At 39.8% G+C, this 22665-nt stretch overlaps 1 protein-coding gene across 3 annotated transcripts; it reads right to left on the bottom strand.

The window, feature by feature from the left end:
* Positions 1-14417: 14417 nt before the first annotated feature.
* Positions 14418-18581, bottom strand: LOC149028513 ((-)-germacrene D synthase-like). Of its 3 annotated transcripts, none has more exons than XM_089137248.1 (7): positions 18380-18581; positions 17979-18249; positions 16674-17049; positions 16349-16567; positions 16035-16173; positions 14983-15231; positions 14418-14840 (listed from the first exon to the last, which is right to left on the bottom strand). In XM_089137248.1, the coding sequence occupies exons 1-7, from the start codon at positions 18518-18520 to the stop codon at positions 14547-14549; spliced, it is 1689 nt and encodes a 562-aa protein (XP_088993374.1). In that variant the 5' UTR covers positions 18521-18581; the 3' UTR covers positions 14418-14546. The 3 variants fall into 3 exon arrangements, with proteins under 3 accessions (XP_088993374.1, XP_088993383.1, XP_088993391.1); XM_089137257.1 differs by having other exon boundaries at positions 17979-18232; positions 18380-18561; XM_089137265.1 differs by lacking the exon at positions 14983-15231.
* Positions 18582-22665: the final 4084 nt, after the last annotated feature.

Below are 22665 nucleotides of genomic sequence, written 5' to 3'. Positions count from 1 at the left end.
GCAATAATTTTCTCACCTGGAAACGTGGGAGAGCTTCCCAAAGCAGCTCCTTGGTTAATGTGAAGGGTACCTCATCAAAGACACTTAGTTTATCATTGATTCTTGTCTTCATCTTCCACACTAAGGTATGACTCCTCATTCCACTCTCCACCCTACCATTTTCTACTCTTTTCTATTGTCACCTTGCTGATGAGACATTGGGAATGGTGCTGCAACCTTGCAACCACCACTCCAAGTGTCTACTCATGTTCAATCCATGATTTCCTTAACTATTCATTGATGCTATGCTTCTATCTCATGCCTAGCATATGTATTCCATGATTTACCTATTAACATCATGCCATTTGATACCAAACTGAGCTATAGAGTGTATTATGTTCATGTTTAACATTGCCATATGATTCCAATCGAATTTCTATTAGTTCCTCTAACTATTACATGCTATTCCTCATCAATGCAATCAATTCCAACTCATGCCATGATGTTTATCACTTGAACTTGATAGCTCAAATTGGGGCTTTTTATTTAGACCATTGGATTGGGTTAATTTCTTGATTTATAGTGTCCTACTACTGTTGTTAAGTATGCCTCCAAGTTTCAGATTGATCCGAACACCGGAAGACTCATTTCGGATGAAAACCCCCAAAATCCACATTTTTGTCTCGAAGGAAATTTTGGTCGATCCTTTTGGTCGATACCATCGACCAAAGACCATCGACCAAAATGTTGGCAGACAGCAACCTTGGCCAATTTTGATCCAAATGACATCTGATCTTCCCTACTTCTTTTCTAACTTATTATTGATGTTTGTTTAGGGCCTTAACAATTCTATTGGACTATTCTTGGTATTCTCAATTCATCATCAATTCATCGAAGGTAAGGATGGTTATCTCTATAAACATATAAGTCATCAAATATTGAATGGTATTTTATTTAAAGAATGAAACCTCTTAATTTTCTTTCAATCATTATAGGACTATTACATATGTGTTAGAACAGTAGCATTTACATCTTTATACTCTTGTTGTGTTACTTTATCACTTTGAATTGCTTATGTTTATAATGATTCGTTTCAATATCATGATTTGATTATTATTATGGATATGCATTGGATGCATGAGAAATGATGAGATTGGATATGTGATTGCTTACGTATGACTTGGGATTGGGGGGTGTCCTACTGACACTCCTGTCCTTGGGCATCGGAGGGAATAGTATGGGATGTTCTCCGATGGTGCCCGCCCCAGTCGGGTTTTGTTTAACGTTGACTTTGAAGTTTGACCGTGATTTCAGTTTTACTATCTTTGAAAATCTTAGGAAGATGTCTTTGTGGGCCATCTCAGTAGAAGATATGGTGTTTGACCCAAAACCCATGGATATTGATGATGGTGTTTCCTTATGGAAAGCTTACTTGATTTGGTGTTGAACTATTTATTTGTGAAGAAGAACTTGGTTGATGGACCTAAAGCTTAGTTGGATCTGGTTTGAAGCTTACCTCCATACTAGGTAAGTAGTCGATGTATTGAAAGAGCCCATCCAAAAATATTGAAGTTTAGCCCATTAAATCCCTATTTTTGAATAAGTCTCCGGCAGTGCTTTTGGTAATATCTGTTTTGAAGGTTTTCAAGCTTTATTTCTTTTAATTTCGTGGTAAACTATTCCCACCATGTTTCTAAACCTCTTGATAGCTGGGATCGACCTTTGAACTTCCTCTTTGGCAACCAATCAACCAACGGGGTCTTGTCTTCTGAAACCCTAGTAACTCTTGAACTCTTTGTGCTATTTAAAAGGGGGAACTCCATGTGTTTCACTCTCAATCTGTTTCTAGCCTTGGGAGAACGTGGAGATCCCTAGAACCTCTCCTTCGGCCGAGATCCTCAAGCATCTCTTCGGTTTCTTCAGGGTTTCTCTTCTAAGGTTGGTATTCAATTCGCTTCTTCTTTAATTCATTCTTTCTTCTCTACTTCTGATTTTCTGATCATGAGAAGGGTATTACACTACTGTAATGACCTCTTCTTTAATTCTTTTGCCCTAGAGTGAATCCCCCAATTCACTCTATGATCTTGAGCCATATGGCATGATCCTTGAATTTGATTCCACCAAAGCTCTTGATGATACTTTCCTAATTTCCTACCTATCTTTATTATTGTGGGGAAGGTCTCATATCATTACCATGACCTTCCCTTGTGTCCTCATGATTGAGGAGTTGATCCTTGTTTTTCCTTGGAACAATTGGCAACCCTTTTATTTTCTATTAATTCATTGGACCCTCCCCAAAACCTTTCTTGATTGTAAATTCTTTGTTTCTCTTTCCCATGGGTGAATCTTGATCCTTTGTTTCTCTTTCCCTTGGGTGATATTTCTGTTAACCTAAACTTGATCATCTATGTTTTCTTGTTTTATTGGCTATCAATTTATTTCCCTTCATCCGGTGCTCTCAACCTTTTCATTGGGAGCCAAAAAAGGGTGAAATCCTAACCTCTTGGATCAAACCAAGAACCCTTAGTTTGATCTTGTTAACAGCCAATCAATGTGTTTTCTTTACTAAAATTGTAACCTATCATTCTCTAATTGTTTATCCTTGATCACACTATATTTTCTTCATGATCCATGTTTAACCTAATTAGGATTTCTAATTACTCTTTCTTCGTTCTTGTTCTTGTTTGAGATCAGGAAGAAGATGATGCATTCTTGCAACCATCTATTCCATGATCTCATTCTATTCTTTGAGATCTATGATCATCATCATGATCTTAACCCTAGCCAAATAAATTCCTTGAAACCCTAACCCTTGAATGATCTTTCTGAAACCTCTTGTAACCTTCCATGTGAGGGAAACCTCATGGGTAATGTTTCTGTTAACATAAACTAGATTTCCTATGATTTCTTGCTATTTTCTTGATAACAATCATTCCCTCTCTTTCCGTGATCATAACCTTTTCATGAACCTTATGTTATGATGAAACCCTAACCTCTTTGTTACAAACCTATTATGATTGATTTTTCGGACTATGATCTCCCCCATGTCTTCATTTGGGTTTGGTTGTACTTGGTCTTCAACCCCATGAGCAAAGCACCCTTGTTGCAATTTCTGGGGGCGGTTACTAGTGGCGTCCTTAACCTGCGCCCCCGCCCCTTGGTCTTTTTCGGGATTTTGCCCTATTTTGCCCCGACTTCTATAAAGGCAAACTCCGTCTCTTTACGATTACTTTATTCGTTATTTCTTATTTGGGAGTTAAGACGGCTGCGGGAGATCCGAAAGAGTCTCTGAGTCGGCGTGGTTTGGAGGATCAATTCTCTTCTTCTCGGCTTTCTGGTGTGGGTATTGAACTAACCCTTCGTTCTCTACTCTTTTATCTCCGTTAGTTTGGTTTTACCCTTTTTCCTCGTCACCGTGATTACCCCTTGGTTATTCTTTACCCTTTTTTTATCTCTGCGTGAGATGGAATAACCATAAACAGAACCACGCTTCGTGAGATGGAAAATTCAATAAAGGAGAGGGTTAGGGATAATCCACCGATGATAGGGGATTGTTTTCTCTTACCCTTTTGGCTTAGGGAGTGTTTAATTCGAGACTTAGGATGAGATTACTCAAAACCGGATTGAAATCGAGTAATCGAAGCCCGAGTTTCGGATTGAAGCTCCTTTGTTTTGGGGCGGTCACTAGTGGCGGTCGCTTAACCTAAGCGACGGCACAAGCACTGGCTGTCGATGCCGATCGCTGTAGGTTTGATTTTTGAATTGTTTTGACTCTTGACTCTTATACATTCTTGTAACCCTATGCCTAGGTGTTCTCTGTTTCAAATAAAAGTCTTATAATAGTTTTTGGATTGCAAGTTAGAGGACTTCTACTAAATTACAGGTAAGGACATGCATTCTTATTTATATGCAATTACATATACATGATGATTCAGCTTGTTCTATTTACTATTCTTTGATCATGTAACTTGTCAGAATTGTATAAAGCATGTGAATCTTATTGTATACTTGCTGTTAGTGGTGTTCTTTGATGTACTTCATCTTTTATGATATTGCACAACTGTTCATGGTATGACAAAGAGTGATTGTAGTGTAGTTGTGATGGAAGGGGTATTCCTTTGGGATATCTTGGCTTGGATATCGAGAAGGTGGTGGAATGGGACACATGCTGCTGATGTCTCCAGCACTATCATGATTACTTGATGACATACTTAGGGAGTCTAGAATTGCATGGCTAGGTACCCCACATGCTATTACCCTTTCGGCGGGGATTGGCCGGGTGACCCGTGACAATGGTGGCGTGACTATGTTTCATCCAACAGCGGTAACCAGTCCGTGCGGAGACTCGGTGGTCCACTGTTGGTCATGTAATGGTAGGGTTGCATATGTTAGGGTTGGGCTCATGGACGTCCAAGGAGCGGACCGGGTGTCGCGAGGAGTCATGAGAGCATCCGCCCCAATAATATGTGGATGACCATAGGGTTAAGGAGTGGAGTCCAACGAGGGTATCCGGTCCGTGAGGATTCTTACTCCTAGGTTGCGAAGGATCTTGAACCGAGTTGGTTGGTGCCATAGGGGAAGTATCTGGACTTCATATAGTATGTTACCATTATGACCTTGCATTGGATTAGAAACCCCGACATGCGCCGGTACTCATTGCCAATGGTCGTGGTGAGAGAGTGTTGACTTAACCCCCACCACGGTTTTGAGAGCCGGTGTGGACTTACCCCTTTGCCCAGGATCCCTGACGAGGTAACCAGTCCTTGCCGGATCGAGTGATGAGACTTACCCAAGGAGGGCTGGTGTATATCTTAAAGCATGTCACCATTAGAGACTTGCATAGTTAGATCTTAGTAGCATTCATATTTCGCATATCATCCATATCATTTCATATGTGCATTCGTGGATTGTATTGACATATATATGAGAATTGCTTGTTCCTTCGAGTTCGTTGGAACTCATTCCTTTCATTGTATGTATTATATAAACTGTCAGATGGTTGCACAACGTCGAAAGTTGGAGATGATTCGTATGAAAGAGCCTTCTCGTTTGAAGCGATGTGGCACGACAGTGATACATGAACTTGCGAGCATGAAGCCTCCCCGAAGATGAAGACTATTTAGTTACTTATTTTACTTCCGCTGAACTCGATATTACTTTTGATTCTTGATCTTCCTTCTTTCGTTCGTTCTTGGATTTTTATTGGAGTACTTGGACTCCTGTAACCTTTTTATTGATTATTGTACTATTCTTGCTCTTGATTCATGTATTTGTATTTATTATTATTGATAGACTAAAACCATGGATCCCGTGACGGATCGCACCCACGGGTTGTCGGCGGGTACCGGGCCTCGGGCGGGGTGTGACAGTAGGACTGTCTAGTTGGGTGGCTAGGATTATCCTTGTCGTGTCAGACCCGAATCGGAAGGGCATTGAGACCGAACAACCTGTGGTAGTGTATGGTTGGATGGGCGCTCTAGGCCGGTAACCAATCCGGTAGAGGACATAAATCATGCTACGGATACCAGAAAGGGGCCATTTATTGGTAGAGTTGCATATGGATAGACTTGGGCTCACCCCCCCCCCCACCCCCCACCCCCCCCCCCGGAGGGCGCGGAGCCCCCCCGTTTACTATATGTGGATGACCAATAGGGTTGATGAGTCCGAAATCGGGATTTCGCTGACTCTAGTGTGAAGGATACCGGAAAGGATCGCCGGGGCGAGGAATGGACGTATCTGAATCCGACTTGACCGATCCGAGTAGATGACTTGCATTGGGCTAGGCTTTACTGTGACATGCACCAGTACTTGACCAAATGGTGATGTGAGAGAGCGGTGACGGATCCCCTTACCACGGTTTTTTTGATGATTTTACCGATCTTCCCCTGGCATTCCCAAGATATGGAAATGGGAGAGTGACTGACGACCCAGAGAAGTACGATGCTATGACTTAAAGCATGTCTACCCTAGAGACTAGCATTCATAGAGTTAGACTCATATTTGCATCACATGTTCCATATCGCATTGCATTATAATATGTTCTAAATGTGTATGATTTCTAATTATGGAATAACTTCCTTGCTGAGTTCTTCGAACTCATTCCTTTTTATGCAAATGTTTTAGATTATATTCCAAGTACCGAAGACTACGATGGCACCTCCTTTGAGGCGGACTATGATTCCACATACTACCCTCCGGGTAGTGGCGTCGGTGAGGATCCATATATTGGAGCCGATGAGGATTACTATCCGCACCAGGGTTAGCCCCACAGTTGTGCGGGAGCGGCAGCGTTGGGTTTACTTCATCCGTACTGTTGAGGAGACTACCATTAGTATAGAGGAAACCCTAGCATAGTGCCCCATTCCCCTGGTGTATTTATGGAACCATTGGTCTTATAACTAACTTATCTTTGGGATTATCTTTTGACACTTAGACATGTATTTGACGTTATCACACTTCTTTTCCGCTGCTCTGAGGGAGTGGTTATCATACCTTCTCTCACCCTTATGATTATGCTTATACTTTAATGTTATCGTCTTCCGCACTCTGATTTATTTAGTCTTATCTTATTCATGATACTTAGTATTAACTGTTTTTACCATTGATTATTACTGTTCATGATTATGTTACCGTGTATGTGGGAGGCATGGACCTCAGATCATTGATCCTTGGACTGTGGATCACATCTCGGGTATTCCAAATGGGGTACCGGCTGGGTGGATGTGACAAAGACGATCACCAATAACTTGCCCATAGAGAGTCTTCGATGCTAAACAGCAAGTAGAAAAGGTAGAAGAACCCCTGCCCAAGCAAAGGGAGGGAGGGAGGGGGGGGGGGCCAAGAAGCGGGAGGGGGGGGGGGGGGGGAAGGGGGGGGGTTAATCCCCCCCCCCCCCCCCCCCAGGGGGGGGGGGGGGGGGGGGGGGGGGGGGTGTTGGGTTTTGGGGGGGGGGGCCGCGGGGGGGGGGGGGGGAAACACCCCCCCCCCCAACCCCCCCCCCCAACCCCACTATAATCTTTAGGCGCAGAGAGTCATTTCTTCACACGGCTATTTCATCGAGTCAACATCCCCCAGCGAACAATTTACTCCATACTATTAAAAGAAGAGGAGAGGAGATTAGTAGGATTTTGGGATTGGTGGAGGTTGTTTCAGGGGAGAGGCAACCAGGAAGAGATTTTTGGGATGAAGAATCATCTTTCCATCCTTGTAATCTCAAAATAGGTTAGTTGAAGAAGAGAAAGTGGAGAAACCCAATGTTATGAATCGCAATCTGTCACCATTACCTACTCTTAGAGCATGCTTACCATTATGCACTGTTGACATTTGCATGTTGGAAGATCAAACATTACATGATGTGTTGCAGCAACATCTAGGTACCACTAAGGTATTGGCTTAGTTGCTGTAGGAAGAATGGCATGTTTGCAGTTGGAGCTACAACGTTGTTGCTATTGTTTGTAGATTGGGAATACTGGAAGAAGCCCTTTCTGGCACTATGGTTATTCTTGACACATAGTTGACAGCATCCTCATCACTCACCATGTTGAGTATTTCAATGACTATTTAGTAGTTGAAAATTCAGTCACAACAGGGTTATTAGGTGTAGAGATTAAGGGATAATTAAGTGAGTGCTAGAGTGATATTTACTTGGACAGGGGTTTGAGCAACCTTCAAATTCATCTCATGGCTGAGCAGGATGCAACCGAGAGAGTGAAAATTTAAGGGCTCAGCTTTGGTTTCTAAGGCAACCATAATGTTACTATAATGGGTTCAAGATTCTTTAAATATAATTTCATTCACTTCATTGTCTCCAAGGGGTTTAGTTGCTGCTGCAAGCTGATCAGGTATGATTTTCACTTCATGCAAATACTGAGAGGTTGATTTTTCACCTTTAGAGGTATTTTGAAGATGCACATGGAGTTGGAATACACTTATATGAGAGACTGCCCCATGCAGCAACATAAGTGTTCAATCCAACCGCATAGGGGAGAATATCAGAGGAAAGGCTTGAGATGACTCAACTCAGTACTAGTTGGTCTTTCCAAACCCATCTGGCATATGCCGGGTTGGTTGTTGATGAAGCTGTAGTATTGGCAGGAGTAATTGTTTCAGGAGGACATGCTGTGGAGATTTCAATGTAGCCTAATAAGTCTTGGCTATAGAGTAGGGAAACAATTGGGTTTTCCAAAGAAGAAAATTCTGTGAGTTGAGTTCCAAAGTAAGGTGATGTTGAGATGATGGGTAACCATTGGAAGCATTTGAAAGGGTTGATTGGTTTGATTTGGGAATCATAAGAGAAAAGGGGCTAAGGTTCAAGCTCTATCTGCAATAGTTTGGTAGAGTTTGAATGGTTCGGTGTTAAATTTGAGCTTACACTTTTTCAAAATCTAATGCGCAGCCATGGTATTCCTAAGTCCCATAGTCTGAGTCGGGAGAGTGAGTGTTTGATTTTGATTGGTGACCAAGTCTCTGTTGAGAAAATGTTAGTACAAGGAACTTTCCAGCTGTGTCGGCAGCCAGTAAATGATGGGTTGTGCTTCAGTGCTGTGCATTTGCTACCTACGGTTAGGATTTAAAGTGGTGGTTGAGCCACCTTTTGCCTTTTTTTTTTTTAGTTACAATTGATGTAGCTTAAAAAGTATATATATAAAAATAAAAAAGCAAAACGAGTGGTCGAGATTGACCACAACTTTTGATCCTCACCATTCACATCACTAAAGCCGAATGCGTAAATGATGCAGACATGGGGGCTCTCGAGAGGGAATATGGAGTTTCATGTCCATATTGTCTCTCCACCAAGTCTGAAGAAGAGAGAGGGCCAAAGCAAGAACAATTTTAAAACATTTCGGCAAAACCATTTCGGAAGTTAGCGAGATAAATATCCTTGATTCAATCAATAAATGTTGCTTACATCATCATGTCATGACTCTAATGTGTGGAAGCGTGAACACCACAAATCCCTTTTCATACTTTATTTTATATTATTTTTTTATAATACATCAATACCCTTCACGTGAACTCTGAAAAGTTGAGTTACGTTTTAGTGAGTTGATCAAAAGTCTGAAATGATCTCCGAAATTATCGGCAAAATATCGTTGATATTTCGGGGTTTCGCTGGTTTTGCCATCCAACGGAACCCCGAAATGTGCTGATATTTAGTTCGTTGGATTGAATGCAATTTCAATTCATTTTGAGACATTTCTCAGAGGTTCCACGCTTCTAGACGTGATGATGTAAGCAACATTCATTGATTCATTTTATTTCAATTCATTTGGATCATTTCTAAACCTTTCTCCTGAGTTCACAGGGTTCGTTGGTTCAAAACAAAGAATTCACTGATTTCGTCAGTGCTACAGTCTACAGAGTTCGTTGGTTCAAAACAGAGAGTTCACAGAGTTTTTTTTGGGGTTGTCGTCGATTTCCTTTCATCGGTATTGTCACACCCCGCCCGCCAGGCCCGGTTACCCGCCCGACGACCCGTGGGTGCGATCCGTCACAGGATCCATGGTTTTAGTCTATCAATAATAATAAATACAAATACCTGTAATCAAGAGCAAGAATAGTGCAATAATTAATAAAAAGGTTACAGGAGTCCAAATACTCCAATAAATATCCAAGAAATAATCAAAGGAAAGAATCAAGAATCAAATGTAATATCGAGTTCAGCGGAAGCAAAAAGAATAACTAAATAATCTTCATCTTCATGAGGCTTCATGCTCTGCAAGTCCATGTACCATGTCTGTCTCACATCGACTTCAAACGAAGGCTCTTTCATACGAATCATCTCCAACTACCGACATTGTGCAACCATCTGTACAGTTTATATAATACATACAATGAAAGGAATGAGTTCCAACGAACTCAGTAAGGAACAAGCAATTCTCATATATATGTCAATACAATCCACGAATGCACAGATGAAATGATATGGATGATATGCGAAATATGAATGCTACTAAGATCTAACTATGCAAGTCTCTAATGGTGACATGCTTTAAGATATACACCAGTCCTCCTTTGGGTAAGTCTCATCACTCGATCCGGCAAGGACTGGTTACCTCTGTAGGGATCCTGGGCAAAGGGGTAAGTCCACACGCTCTCAAAACCGTGGTTGGGGTTAAGTCAACACTCTCTCACCACGACCATTGGCAATGAGTCTTGGCGCATGTCGGGGTTTCTAATCCAATGCAAGGTCATAATGGTAACATACTATATGAAGTCCGAGATACTTCCCCTATGGCACCAACCAACTCGGTTCGGTATCCTTCGCAACCTAGGGTAAGAATCCTCACGGATGGCTACCTCTGTTGGACTCCACTCCTTAACCCTATGGTCATCCACATATTATTGGGGCGGATGCTCTCATGACTCTCGCGACACCCGGTCCGCTCCTTGGACGTCCATGAGCCCAACCCTAACATATGCAACCCTACCATTACATGACCAATAGTGGACCACCGAGTCTCCGCACGGACTGGTTACCGCTGTTGGATGAAACATAGTCACGTCACCATTGTCACGGGTCACCCGGCTTCAATTCCCCTGCCGAAAGGGTAATAGCATGTGGGGTACCTAGCCATGCAATTCTAGACTCTCCTAAGTATGTCATCCAGTAATCATGATAGTCTTGGAGACATCAGCAGCATGTGTCCCATTCCACAGCCTTCGATATCCCAAGCCAAGATATCCCAATGGAATACCCCTTCCATCACAACTACACTACAATCACTCTTTATCATACCATGAGCAGGTTGTGCAATATCATGAAAGATGAAGTACATCAAGGAATACCACAAACAGCGAGTATACAATAAGATTTACATGCTTTATACAATTACAGCAAGTTACATGATCAAAGAATAGTAAATAGAACAACAGAATCATCATGTATATGTAATTGCATATAAATAAGAATGCATGTCCTTACTCTGTAATTTAGTAGAAGTCCTCTAACTTGCAATCCAAAAATTATTATAAGACTTTTATTTGAAACAGAGAACACCTAGGCATAGGGTTACAAGAATGTATAAGAGTCAAGAGTCAAAACAATTCAAAAATCAAACCTACACAGTTACTGGAAACCAGCCGGTTGCTTAAGTTAAGCGACCTCCACAAGTGACCGCCCCTGTTTCAGACAGTTTCCAACTCCGAAAATCAGACTTTTTATCATCCGATTTCAATCCGTTTTGGGATGATCTTAGTCCGAATTTCAAGCTTAATAGGTCTAGAACAAGGGGGTAACAAGAAACCCTAAAATTAACAAAGATTTATTACCCAAATCATTCCCCTTGATGGGATCCATCCATTAAACAAATGCGGGGATTCGTTTCTGGACAGGATCTCATCAAGAACATTGAAAAGGGAGATACAACAAATCAATTGGGTAACCACCAACAAAAAGGGGATGGGTTCAAATCAATTAGAGGTTAAAAGAAGAGAATTGCAGATGGAGATTCATTACCTTAATCAGAATCACCAAGAATAGAAGAGAAAATGTTTTATATCATTAACAGCACTTCAGACCTGAATCCTGCATGATTCCACTGCCGCCTAATCGCCCAAAATAGCAATCCCGAACAAAATAATGCGTTAATAGGGCGAGGGATGCTATTTATAACGAACAGGGGGCAAAATAGGGCATTTTCCCGCAAGCGAACCGGGGCGGTCGCTAAGGCGGTCGCTTGGTTTAATCAACCGCCACTAGTAACCGCCCCCAAGTATATTGCTATACAAGGGTGCTTTGCTCATGGGGTTGAAGACCAAGTACAACCAAACCCAAATGAAGACATGGGGGAGATCATAGTCCGAAAAATCAATCTCAATAGGTCAATAATAAAGGGGTTAGGGTTTCATCATAACATAAGGTTCATGAAAAAGTTACGATCACGAAAAGAGAGGGAATGATTGTTATCAAGAAAATAAAAAGAAATCATAGGAAATCTAGTTTATGTTAACAGAAACATTACCCATGAGGTTTCCCTCACATGGAAGGTTACAAAAGGTTTCCAGAAAGATCATTCAAGGGTTAGGGTTAAGGTTTCAAGAATCTATTAGCTAGGGTTAAGATCATAATGATGATCATAGATCTCAAAGAATAGAATGAGATCATGGAATAGATGGTTGCAAGGATGCATCATCTTTTTCCTGATCTCAAACAAGAACAAGAATGAAGAAAGAATAATTAGAAATCCTAATTAGGTTAAACATGGATCATGAAGAAAATATAGTGTGATCAAGGATAAAGAATTAGAGACTGATAGGTTACAATTTTAGTAAAGAAAACACATTGATTGGCTGATAACAAGATCAAACTAAGGGTTCTTGGTTTGATCCAAGAGGTTAGGATTTCACCCTTTTTTTGGCTCCCAATGAAAAGGTTGAGAGCACCGGATGAAGGAAAATAAATTGATAGCCAATAAAACAAGAAAACATAGATGATCAAGTTTAGGTTAACACAAATATCACCCAAGGGAAAGAGAAACAAAGAATCAAGATTCACCCATGGGAAAGAGAAACAAAGAATGCACAATCTGAAAAAGTGTTGGGAAGTTTCCAACAGATAAAAGAACATTAGGGTTTCAGATATGGTTACCTCTCATAAGAGTTGGTTACCTCTCATGAGAGTTACCCATATTTAGTTCTCACAAAAACAACCCAAGATAGATAAAGGAATATCTCATTAGTATTTCAAAATAAAGAATGGAATTAGGAAGGGTCTACTAATGAGAGAAAATAAGGTTCTCAATTAAAGTGAAGGGAAACAAATTCAAATCATACAATTAGGGATTTACTAACAAGAATCCGTGTATCCCACGAAAAGACTAGGGAGAATAAAGATTCACCCTTAGGGCAAAGAATTTACAATCAAGAAAGGTTTTGGGGAGGGTTCAATGAATTAATAGAAAATAAAAGGGTTGCCAATTGTTCCAAGGAAAAACAAGGATCAACTCCTCAGTCATGAGGACACAAGGGAAGGTCATGGTAATAATATGAGACCTTCCCCACAATAATAAAGATAGGTAGGAAATTAGGGAAAGTATCATTAAGAGCTTTGGTGGAATCAAATTCAAGGATCATCGCCATATGGCTTCAAGATCATAGAGTGAATTGGGGGATTCACTCTAGGGCTAAAAGAATTAAAGAAGAGGTCATTACAGTAGTGTAATACCCTTCTCATAATCAGAAAATCAGAAGTAGAGAAGAAATAATGAATTAAAGAAGAAACAAATTGAATACCAACATTTTAGAAGAGAAACCGATGAAGAAATCAGAACAGATGCTTGAGGATCTTTCTTGGCTTTGAAGGAGAGGTTCTAGGGATCTTCCCACGTTCTCCAAGGCTTAGAAACATAGTGGGAGTAGTTTACCACGAAATTAAAGGAAATAAAGCTTTTGAAAACCTTCAACACAGATATTTACCAAAATGCCACTGCTTGGACAGCTTGTTCAAAAATAGGGATTTAATGGGCCTAACTTCAATATTTTTGGATGGGCTTCTTTCAACACATCATACTACTTACCTAGTATGGAGGGAAGTCTTCAAACCAAGTCCAACTAAGCTCTTCTTCACAAATAAATAGTTCAACACCAAATCAAATAAGGTTTCCATAAGGAAACACCATCATCAATATCCATGGGTTTTGGGTCAAACACCATATCCTCTACTGAGATGGCCCTCAAAGACATCTTCCTAAGATTTTCAAAGATAGTAAAACTGAAATCACGGTCAAACTTCAAAGTCAACATTAAATAAAACCCGACTTCACGCAAAACAGATCGGGTTTCCGGGCTAGATTTGGGCTGGGTGTCACAGGTATCCTTTCATTGGCTTCCTTTACACGATGGTGCAGTTTAATCTAGTCAATTTGTGGAAGGAAGCAAGGCAAGGGAGGAGAAAAGGTAACATAAGCCGGTGGTGATTAGAAGCAAGTTGATCTTCACGCTCTGTTGGTTCCGTTCATCGACTTATTGGCGATAAAAGTGATTTTCCAGCGAAAATTCGCGACTTCTTGGCAATGTTGTCAAATATCGTTTCCGTTGGACCCCTACTTGCTTGGATGATGTCACTTACATGGCAAATGTATCAAATCCCTCCTTTTTGTTAACCTTTTCAGCTTGATTATACTTTTGCTATCAATATTTTTTTTTTTAAACCCAAACTATCCTTAACTAAGAAGATATTATAGTGTAAAATTATTTTCAATTATTCTAGTAGTTAAAATCCTAAATCGTCCTCAATTAATTTTATTGTTAAAACCCAAAATAATCCTATATATATTACTTTATGGATCTAGATAGCTTACTTTTATTATTATTATTATTATTATTATTATTATTTTATATATATATAAAGCGAGAAGGAAGACCACACTCTTCCCGGGTGATATGATATATATATATATGGAAATCCAAACCCAAATCAACAAACTAAATAACATATAAAGACAACAACTTTAGGTAAAGTTTGACAATAAATAATGCACATCGACACTGAATTCATTTAGTCTTCTCCGCCCATTACTAGCTAGAAACAGCCCACAACTATGGTTTTATAGACTCCATTACAATAGTCATATTGGAATCGGATCAATGAACAACTCGGTGATGTACTCTTTTAGACCAGTTGAGGCGTTAGTGTATCTATCGTAGTCCTTATAAACGACATCCATGGTACGAGTTAAATTCAGAACTCGTACCAACAGTGGCATTGGAATTATATTCGGCTTGATGAATCCTTGATTTATATCTTTCCATGCCTTCTCCACTTTTCTTTGAAGCTCCTCATATGCCTCTTCCTCAGTGACACAGTGTTGTTTCATGTAACATTCAACACTTGAACAAACATGTCCTCTTTTTTGCTCCACCTATAATTAAAATAATGTCAAAGTTCAAACGGTAGATGTCATCTGACAAATTCTCATAACATATAATACTTTAATTTTGTAACTAAAACCCTATCATGCTTGCATGCAATTTCAATTTATGTGCAAGAGTTTATATATCTACCTTGTGGGACACCATATCATTCATGACCCGGCCTATTAACAATGAAGCTTGAACAAATGGAGGTTCGTCAATCACCCAATCTAATGCCTCCTTTGTCACAATATCTCCCATTCCGAGGAAGGATGTGATCGTAAGCAAACGATGACCACTAGAGGGTAATGCATTTTCCATGTACTCTTCAAACGTTGGAGTGTATCCTTCATTAAACCATCTGGTTTCTTTCAAGTAGGCTCTAACTTGTACCTTCATCTAGAGTAAAACCAAATAGAACATATAAAACATACTAGACATGATGTTAAATGTTCAATGAAATGTCTGACAGGAAGCTTGTTTCGTGGTGTTTGGTGCATTGGGTATTTGTCATAGGAAGTTGTATTTGCAATTTTGTGCACGCTTGATACGAAATGTTATGTTTGAAATGATGTTTGTATGATCGTTATTGGTGTCAACCATTCCCTATCTTAGAAGGCACTATCTCCACTAACATGTAAGCTAGCCTTGCATACTCCACTCCATAGTGTTTGATGCGTTATACCCAACCCATGTGTAATCCATGTCTTCTATCAAAATGAATTTTCTTTTACCATAAATAATGGCCTTTGAAACCAAATGACACTCTAGTACTTTTAATACTCCTTTGGGTCATTCTAAACCAGAAAAGTAATGCTCATCAACAAAAATCCATCCTATTATCAATTGCATCCCCTGAGCAAGAGAAATGAAAAATAGAGGAAGAAAGGTGTAGAACGACAGTCCAGAGAGGGAAGCGGATAGTGTGTAAAGGAATAAGGGTGAAATTGGTATTGTAAAACAATCCTTGAATAGAAAAAGGGTAATTAAAATTGATACTTAAGATATTTTGTTTACTGATGATATCATTATTTAACTTTAATCCTTAGTAGCAACTAGCAAGGGTGTGTTTATAATTGATTTTTTTTCTTCTTCAAGTGTAATAGATGTGATTGATTTCAAATCCAAGGATGTATATCTAAGTTTTATCTGGATTAACTGCCAAATGAAAGAAAATATATAACACATCATGGGGGACTCACTTCTTCAATTTGATAATCGAGTCGATAAGAGTGTCCTTCCTTTCTCAAAACTTCCTCAAATTCATCGTGAATATCTAGGAGTGCAGAATAAAGCACCTTCATGTACTCGGGAAGCTGATCCATGGCACTTCTATCCCACCTGAAATTTTTTGGCATGAAGTTCATTTTAAATTAGCAAAGTAAATGATCTAAATACATAGAGAAAATAGATTGTCTCAACTTATATCTAACACTGTCTATTTTTCACTTGAGTAAACATAAATATAAAAAGTGAAAACTTATACAAATAATAGAGATGTAAGTAAATATCAAACCTTTGAACTGCATCTGTGAAGAGCTCAAGTTCTTCCAAAGTGCCATACGCATCGTAAGTATCATCTATGTGTGAAACTATGTATAAGCCTTTGGTTAAGATCATTCTAGCAAGAGGGTAATGTGGTTCGAAGTACAACCCCACCACCCAAAAATAACATTCTACCAGGCGGTCTCTGGTGTAAGGAAGCTTTGTTGCTAAGTTCAATTCTGTTGACCATCTGCATATATAGAAGGGTATATAAAACAAACATGAATAGGAAGTTGCATCTATCAAACCTCAAAAACGAGAAAAAGATACAAGGATGGAGAATCAAATGATCCTACCTCAAGAGTGGGCGTAGCTCTTGGCGGTGAATTGACTGGAGTGAGTTGAAATCCAACTTCGCAAGCTTCAGCAGTGTCTCATTCCTTGTCTCTAGTTGTTCGTAAATAGAGATGTAATGCCTAGCTTCTAGTCTTGGAATGTCCCTGTGGAGCGGTTGTTTCAATGCATGCATTACTTGTGTTGCAAGAGGAAGCTTTGAGCCATCAGTAACTATAGATTTAAGTTGAGTGGTTGTGAATGCAAGGGCTTCATCTAGAATATCTTCTCCGTGCACCCTGAGATGTGTAGCTTCATACAAGCATAGCAAATTGGGCACATCTTTAGTTAACTCCTCCTTGAAGCTACCTTTGCTGTCCTTGAAACTATTGAAAACATCTGCAATTAAAGTGGTATGACACTCAATCACAGTGAGATGACTATTAAGACACACCAACAAGCTAGGGGTGTCAATGGTTCGGGTTGGGCCGATTTCGGGCTGAAAAGCACTCAGCCCAAACACGGTCCATTAAGAAAATAACGGTTTAGGGTCGGTTTCGGGCCGGTGCCGTTTGGGTTCCGGTTGACTAACGGTTTGGGCTAATGGTTTGGGTTCGGGTTTACTAGCGCTATGTTTTGAGTACCTTATTGATGTGTGGAATTTATCAAGAGCATGTAAACACATATAAGCATTAAGTTCTTTTCAAATCTCTTGTGTTGGGTGTTCAAAACCAAAAACTTTTTTTCTACAAAGAAGTAAAAATTATAGAACTAATAATATACAAAAGAAAGCTAGCATCTTGATGAATTTTAGTGGGTTGTATTTGCTTATTCTCCTTTCCCTTCTTGACGCTTGTAAAAATGGATCAAAATAAAATATTAAAAGATTTTCAAATGATAATACACTTGATAAATATTTACTAAGCCCGTCTTCCAAATGGTGAAGGCTCTGATAGGTTTGTTGTTTGCATATTCCAAAGTAAAACAATTAAGAAAACAAAAAGAAACTTGGGGGTTTTCTTGTCTTTTACATTTAAATTTACTTTATTTTATTTATTTATAGCGGGTTTAATGGGTTGGTTCGGGTTCGGGCTAGCCCGGCCCAACCAGAACCATTGCGGGCTGAGGTTGTTCAGCCCAAACACAACCCATTAAGCTTCGATGCGGCCGGCGGTTTGGGCTATAACGGGCCGGTTCGATCCGGTTTTAACGGTTCGGGTTAGGTTTTGACACCCCTACAACAAGCTGGTAAAATATAGTACAGTTATCTAATTAATTTCCAATCAGACAATTATGGTATACTTTCGGAGTATATATACAGTACTCACTAGAGGGAACGTTATGGCCTTGTTGTCTCAATAATCGAAACCACAGACTGATGGTGTATAGATGGTTATTTCCATCACAACCATCAGGTGGGGTATCTTGCATCTGCTCTAGCACCTCCTCTATCTCTCCTTCAAAGTGATATGCTACACCAAGCCGTTGCAAAGAATCAATCAAGTTTAATTTCTGTGAGGGATCCTTCACATCAGACATTAGTGTCCTTCTCACTTCTTCTTTCAGCTCTTCAACTTGTTCACTGCAAGCATCAAACACCTGTAAAACAAATGTTCCTTGTTCCAACACTAGCTAGCGCAACAAAAACATATACTACACTACATGGACCAACCAATCTTCCCACCCCCCTTCTCATGCACACACGCACACAGAGGATCAAATTAATTACCATATTAGAGGGAGAATATTTGAGGAAATGATCACCCCAGATGCTGGGATGAAAATTTGCCGACCGACGAATAATCTCTGGTTTTGCATTTTGAAGCAAATTTTGATGGGCAGCTGGTGCAAAAGAAGGTAGCTGAGACATCTTCCTTATGACAAAATAAGAAGGCTTCTCAATCCAAATTCAAATAATCTAGACCATGCTTGATTCAATTCGACCTTAAAAAGGAGCTAATGATTTAGCTAATGATTTAGAATGAACCACATCTATTAATTTTGGTGGATGATTTGGGGACAAACGAATGGTTGAAAATCTAGATTGACGCACATCCATATCTAATCGATAAGAGAAATCGGAAGCATCTGAAAGGGTTGGTTGGCTTGATTTAAGGAAGAAAAAGATAAAAGAGGCGGAGGAATTTGAAACCGATGGATGATACCACGTGAGAAATGATAGGTTTCTTTTAATATTTTTCACTTACCCTCCTTGGTGGGAGTGATGTTTTATGGCTGATAGTGGTAATTGTTACATGAGATTGAATAGAGGTTCTAGTTCTACCCGTAACAGTTTGGTAGAGTTTGAATGGTCCTAGGTCCCAAAAGTCAGGGTCTCTATCGGAGGGAAGTGTTTTGTTTTTTCTTTTGGACTAATTAGTGATTCTTTTCATGTGGTGTTAGCTAATTTAGATATCATTTATTTTCTGTCTTTTATGTTGGAAAAATGGTATATGAAACAACACAAAGAATTAGAAGTTCGCACTTTCAGGCACGTTGCAGCATCGCTTTCCTTAAAACTATATCCGCCCCTACTACTATGCCCAATCGAATTTCAACAAAAAGTCTCTCAGGATACAAGAAAGCCCAACAAATATATTGATATCAGAATTTGTTATGCACTATAGTTCTAAACATAGAGTATTTATAGAGATACATTAGCTTGTTTTGTGAATCAGGGGTACCCATTGGTAGAAAAGGTACATATTCTATAAGTTCATGGCTCTATACAAATAGATACCTCTTTGAATATGAAACATCTATACACAAACAAATCTTAATGGTTGGATCGTTTGTCTGCATGATCCGATGGTTCACATTGATCTTGTGTATATATAAGAATCTGTTCTTATAATGGTTAGATTATTGATGCAAATCTAGCCCTAGGGTCTAATGGATCTAATGGATTCTAATGCAAATCTTTTTGGATTCTAATGGATCAATCTCCATCACCTTGATTGATTGTTGATTAAAACAAATGGTTCAATTGCTCAAAGAGATGCACATAAGCCTTCCAATTGCCAATTGCCAACTATCAAGTGGGTGCGCCAAAAAATGCCTATACAGCCCATGTTGTGCACGCATGCGCTCACTCGGGTGTTAAACTTTCCTCACTCAAACGATGTACGCACACACCAACGTGAGAAGCTTTAAAGATTGCTACTTGTCCACTCGGGCGTTAAAACTTTCTTGTTGTAAAACATAATGATTCAAAACTAAAATGAAACTTCACAGATTTCCTCAACTAAACTGCTAACCCAGTCCACTCCCTAGTTGAAGCTTTAAAGATTGCTACTTGTCCATTACTTAGGTTTCAAAATAAGAAAGATTAGCCTACATTCTACAATTACCAAATCAACCTTATTCATATCCAAGTTTCAGTCCAGATGGCATTAGTTTTAGTCCTATTTATTCCCACCACAGTAATATTTACATTACAAATATGGGCCTCAAACATAGATAAGCCCAAATAAGCTGTGGAGTATCCTGATTGAAGACCATGATCCATACCTTGAGCCCATGAATCTGGATTCCACCGATGAAGAACCTACCTTACTGGGAATCCGAAGAAGAACCTGTAGAAACCCTGATAGACTGGGAAAGTGGATCACCATTGGAGACAAGATGTGATTGAAGATGTCCGGAATCAAGGTAAGATCACCTCCACATGTTGGTTTGGGTTAGGTTTGAGTTGGGGATCAACCCCTTGAGCAAAGCACCCAAGTATTGAAAAGTACTAGGGGGCGATTGCTTAAGGCGGTTGATTGACCAATCAACGGCCCCAAGCGACCGCCCATGTCTACTTGCGAGAATTAAACCCTATGTTGCTCCAGTCCACTATATATAAGTAACTTTGACCTTTTTACTCATTATTATATTTGGGGTTATTGCTATGGACAATTAGGAGTCAGAGAACACGTGGTGGAAGGTGAAGGAAGCGTGATTTGTGAGGAAAATCCAATCCCTCATCAGTTTAACAAATCAATTGGAGGTAAGTCGATCTCACACCCTCTATATCCTTCCCTCATCTCTTTGAATGGTGAGAATCTATCCTCCTTGATTGGTAGTGAGTTATTTGTGATGGTTCTATCCTTCCATTAGTGATCTTGATTAGATCATGTCCGAAAACGGATCTTGTATCTGAATAAAGGATTGATCTGATTAAAGGAGATGGTGTGGATATTGAATCATTAGAATTTTAGGGTTTTGGTTTGTACTTGTGTTGTGGGCTCCTTGAGGACAAAATTTCAGATTTAGATCAGCCAAAAATCGAATTAAAACTAGGAGATCAAAACTCGGAATTTTGGACTTAAGAAGTAGTCTGGAACTGGGGAGGTCGCTTAGGCGGTAGGTCACTTGCCCAACCAACCGCCCCAAGCGATCGGCTGGGTCACAGTAGCCTAGTCAAGTCCAGTTGTTGCTTTGTTTTGACTCCTGTCTTTAATGTATTTTTACAACCGTATTCTAGGTAGTCTCTGAAGTTCTTTGGACTTCCTAATTGTGAAGTTAGACTGCAATTATAGTAGTTTTTACATTCCGACAGGTAAGGACACATTCTTATATATATGATGAGATATGATCTATGTTGAACTGTCAAATTAATTGTATGAGTCATTATTCTTATAACTTGTTGCAAAAGTATGATGCAATGATTTGTAGCTGAATATATACTGTGGATCATGTTTAGATGTATTTCAATTACTTTATGATGTTTAATGACTGATTATGTAATGATGAGTTATGATGTGTTGCAACTATGGTGGAGGGTATCCATTGCTTGGGATATCAGGGGTTGTGGTATGGGACATTGTTTACTGATACCCCAGCACTATCGTGGTTGTTGGATGATATACCTAGGAGGTCTAGAATGCAACCGCGCTGGGTAAGCTAGTGATTGAGCATTCGGCAGCCATGAAGAGGAATGTGAATGGGTTTTTTCAGAGGGATGATGATAGTGGCGATGATAACAAAGAATTTCTTGAAGACAATGACCAGCGGCTCTCCTCCACTAACCTCCTTGTAGTATTTGCAGAATCAACCATGGGGGAGAGGCTGTGATCCTTCAAGAAGTTTTGAGGATAAAGAAGGAGCAGCCAACTCTGATAATTCACTCATGGTTTTATAGGAACCTCCGAGGAGGCTACAAGTTACTGTAATTTTTGTTGATATGTTGAAACAAACCCTCATTGGTGTGTGAAACCCAGCCCTAACCCTAATCCAAAAACTTTGTTATTTGTAGGTCCAGTGACCCAAAGTAAGGCAAGAAGTCATCTTTGGGCCATTTCTGTTGAAGACTTGATGGCTGGATTGGAATCCATGAGTGTTGATGCCAGTGTCCCAATGGTGGAAATTGCACCCAGATGAAGATTGGATTAGTTGATGGTCTTGGAGTGGTCTCTGTATTGATTCAAAGGCATTTCTAACTCCTAGGTATGTCACTCTAGGTGTGTGCAAAACTCCTTGATGTTTGGACTTGATCTGAGCCTTCAATTCTCTGTTTTGAAGTTGCTGTATTGATTGGTCGACTCATTGGTCGATTGGATCAATCGACCAATCAATCGACCAATTGATTCTGTTTTTGAAATTTGAATCCTGTCTCTTCTATTTAAGTCCAATCTCGGGAATACTCCGCCTCCTCTGCCTCCTAAGCCTCTGGAACGAGTTAGAACCCTAATCTAATCCATTCCCTTGCATTCTTTGGTGATCTCTCGCAAAGACTTGAAGAATTCTTCATCTTCCTACAGCAAAGGTATGATTTCACTCACTCTCTCTTCTACCTCTGATTTTCTTTCTTTAATTCTGTTCTTCGTTGAATAAGGAAGAAGATGATGCACTCTTGCAATCATCTATTCCATGATCTCATCTTGGTTTTTAAGATCCATGATCATCATCATGATCTTAACCTCAGCCAATGGAATCTTCGAAACCCTAACCCTAATCCTTTGAAACCCTAACCTGTGAGATCGTCTGGAGAGCTTTTGGTAACCTCCCTTGTGAAGGAAAATCTTCTTGAGT

Source organism: Hakea prostrata, chromosome 1, assembly GCF_041222555.1.
Source record: "Hakea prostrata isolate BN-2017 chromosome 1, UWA_Hpros_2, whole genome shotgun sequence".
Classification (NCBI taxonomy): Eukaryota; Viridiplantae; Streptophyta; class Magnoliopsida; order Proteales; family Proteaceae; genus Hakea; species Hakea prostrata.
Note: the sequence above shows the minus strand (reverse complement) of the source record. Positions and strands in the feature narration are given on the sequence as shown.

Excerpts from the sequence above, each read along its gene's own strand:
- LOC149028513 (XM_089137248.1), bottom strand. The coding sequence starts at position 18,520 with ATGTCTCAGCTACCTTCTTTTGCACCAGCTGCCCATCAAAATTTGCTT. Across the intron at positions 16,568-16,673 it reads GAGCTACGCCCACTCTTGAG|ATGGTCAACAGAATTGAACT; the intron begins GTAGGATCATTT and ends CTATATATGCAG. Across the intron at positions 14,841-14,982 it reads ATGATATGGTGTCCCACAAG|GTGGAGCAAAAAAGAGGACA; the intron begins GTAGATATATAA and ends TTTTAATTATAG.